General features: G+C 33.0%; 1 protein-coding gene across 1 annotated transcript; it reads right to left on the bottom strand.

The window, feature by feature from the left end:
• Window positions 1–420: 420 nt before the first annotated feature.
• LOC127122398 (uncharacterized) lies at window positions 421–3,129 on the bottom strand. Its single transcript, XM_051052740.1, has 6 exons — window positions 1,507–3,129; window positions 1,119–1,196; window positions 918–1,027; window positions 706–784; window positions 543–607; window positions 421–430 (listed from the first exon to the last, which is right to left on the bottom strand). The coding sequence occupies exons 1-6, from the start codon at window positions 3,127–3,129 to the stop codon at window positions 421–423; spliced, it is 1,965 nt and encodes a 654-aa protein (XP_050908697.1).
• Window positions 3,130–3,346: the final 217 nt, after the last annotated feature.

Here is a 3,346-nt window from a genome sequence, read left to right on the forward strand (position 1 = left end):
AATAGTAATAGTTTTTTTTTATAGGTTAACAACACTAAATTTAGACTAATCATTCAATAATAATAATAATAAATGAGTTATATCTTTAAATTTCGTGGATTCTAGATTTTTGTCTTTTTTTTTATGATTAACTTTTATCTCTCTTAATCTTATTATCTTTTAACTAGCGTTCAGACGGGCACTCCCGTGCCCGTCTGCCCGCTTTTTTTAATGCGCACAGCGTAGAGGAAAATAAATATTTGTTTTCTTTTTATGAGGTTTTTACTGTAGGTCGCATTAAAAATAATATTAATATATTTTGAAAACGGTAAATAAAGATATTCAAAATTATATCGAAACATGCAAAGTAATATTGATACTGTGTAATCAATGACGTTCTTTAAGAGGAATGCCGAACATGAAATCTCTATTCGAAGTATTTTATTTTTCCCTGCAATTTTTTTCCGTAGTAAAGAAAAAATGTAAGACTCTTAAATTAGACTTTTTTTAAAGAAAAAGATGGTAAAAATAATAGTAAGTAGTGTAATATAGCTTTTGCTTACCTTATAAAGATTCGAATCAATTCTTCGTACATCCCTTTATCAATGCGCTCTTGAGATTTAAAAAACTACAAATACATGATGAAATGTCATAGTATAAAAGAAATACATTCAAAACACTTGACTCGTTTGAATATAATATGGTTTATTGCGACTCAAATAATACCTGGAGAATGGAGATACTTTGTTTTAGTCTAGATTTCGTAGAACAACAATTATGACTTGTTTCTGAATTACCTGAATTTCTGGTAAATAAGGAAAACAATGAACTTAGTAAATATACATGGTTTTATTTATATAAACCACAAATAGCAGTTAAATTCATGCATTCAAAAATAATCTAGAGTAAATATATTCTTAAATGAATTAAATAAAAACCTCTCCATCCTTTGAGATATTATTTCTCTTTTCACCATTTTCCAAAGTTGTGTTTTATCTGTTATCACCGTGGAGCTCCAACCGATGGAGTAAATTTTCAAACGTTTGACCTGTTTCAATGAGGATGATAAAAATGTTAGTGAAAGAGTGATGAAAGTGCAAGAATTTTTTTTATACGTATTACGGAAAAGATAAATACACCTTATTGTCGAGTTTGCCGATGGATGAAATACTTTGTTCATCCTTCCACGTGTTCCATTTATCTTCAAAGTCTGTTATCTAAAATTATTGTATAAGAATAGTGAGAATAACTATCACCCCATTTATATCTAACATAAAAGCATAAAATAAATGATTAAGTATAACTTACTTTCATGTCGAAGCAAGTTTCAACATTCTTTCGTCTCAACTCCCTACATAATTGGAAGATTTCATCGTGTTCTAGTTTGGATGTATATTAAAGCAAAAGAAAATTATATTTAGTTATTATCTATCTATGATATAAATAATACAATATAAGCTTGGTATGTCGTGTAACCAAAATGGGAATCAACGTGTGAGCAATTTTTTCAATGTACTTAATAAATACCTGCGGGTGCGATAAAAGAATTTGTTTGTAGACTACATTTTTTGTGTAGTCACCATCTTCTCCTTTCAATTTTCCTTCCCTGGTTAAAACTCTTGTTGTAGTCTGTGAAACACCCCTGGATAAAGCCACATATAACTGTCCATGACTAAAAACATGTCGTGGAAGATATATTCCAACATTTGGAATGGTTTGTTCTTGTGATTTATTTATTGTAATTGCAAAACTTAGTCGCACAGGAAACTGCTTTCTACTAAGGACAAAAGGCAGTCCATCACTTGCAGATGTTTTTATTTTAATTCTAGGCAAAAAAGCACGTTTTCCTGCGTTGCTTCCTGTCAGGATTTCCACATCCAACATATTCATAAATAAACCACGACATAATAACCGGGTCTCATTACACAATCCATATCTAGGATCTAGATTTCGTAACAACATCAATGATGCATCCTTTTTTATCTTTAGAATATGAGGTGGCAAACTACCTTGTGCAATTGAGTTTAAGAATTCTTGCTGGTATAAATTATGATTATCTCCTTCAACCTCGTCAAACGATAACAAATTATGTTCTTCTCCTGGAAACTGATCGATAATCATATCATTCAATTTCTGGACATCATCATTTGTTGGTGTCAAAATAGCTCTTTGTACCATATATGGGGCATCCCAACCATGCAATTCTAGATCAGGAAAAATATGTTGGATAAGTACTTGTATGGAATGTTCACCTTCCCATGGGATTGCAATATGTAAAGGTAACCTCACCATGTCATCTGGTTTGGTAGGTTCGACACCATCACCAATGCGGATAAGAAATTCTGCAAACTCTTGATCATGCAATGATCGCATATTTTGACGCAAATGCAAAATCTTGGTATGATTCCATAAATGAGACTGAACAATACACGCTGAAATCATTTGTGCCTTAGTACCTTTTCTTACAACAGGAAGGACTTGACGAAAATCCCCCCCCCCCATGATCAGAACTTTTCCACCAAATGGAGCACTGTTGCTACAAATGTCTTGTAATGCTCGATCTAAGGCTTCCAAACAATTTTTGTTTATCATTGGTGCTTCATCCCAAATTATTGCGGCAGCAACTCTAATGAGATTTGCAAGATCCTTTTGCTTTTCAATACCACAAATGGAACTCGGTTGAATATCAATAGGTATCTTAAATCGAGAGTGTGTAGTCCTACCATCGGGTAACAATGTTGCAGCTATACCAGATGATGCAGTTGCTAAGACAATTTCTCCTCTACTTCTTAAACTTGCCATTAATGTTCTATAAAGGAATGTTTTACCTGTTCCTCCTGGACCATCAATAAAAAATACTCCACTGTGTTTTTGAACAATTACATTCATAATGGTGTTGAATGCAATCATTTGATCATTATTTAACATAGCAATAGATTCAATATCTTCATTGGGGATATCGATCGCTAACTCCTCTTGTATGATACTTGGAACTGCACCTCTGTCTATTGTATTAGGGGGTAAAGATGGGAGATCATAATCATCAATCTTTTTACCGTGCAGGTTTAAGAGTTCATTCAAGTCCTTCAACAACATATTAGTTAAGTTTGATTCCACAACATTGTTAGCTGTTTGATAATCCTCTACCATATGTGTAAAAAACTCATTCCAAAGGGCTCTAACATCAGTAGGTTCACAAAATATTAAAATCGTCACGAATAACCTTCGTAAAGCATATGGCATTCGGAGACTCGTAGCCTCAACCAAACAATCACGAATACTATGAACAGTCTCTAGAATCCCCTATCCTCGGCTGATTTTTTGAATGTACTGAAAGTCATGCCATTATTTGTAAGAAGATACTCCC

This window comes from Lathyrus oleraceus, chromosome 2 (assembly GCF_024323335.1).
Source record: "Lathyrus oleraceus cultivar Zhongwan6 chromosome 2, CAAS_Psat_ZW6_1.0, whole genome shotgun sequence".
Lineage (NCBI taxonomy): Eukaryota > Viridiplantae > Streptophyta > Magnoliopsida > Fabales > Fabaceae > Lathyrus > Lathyrus oleraceus.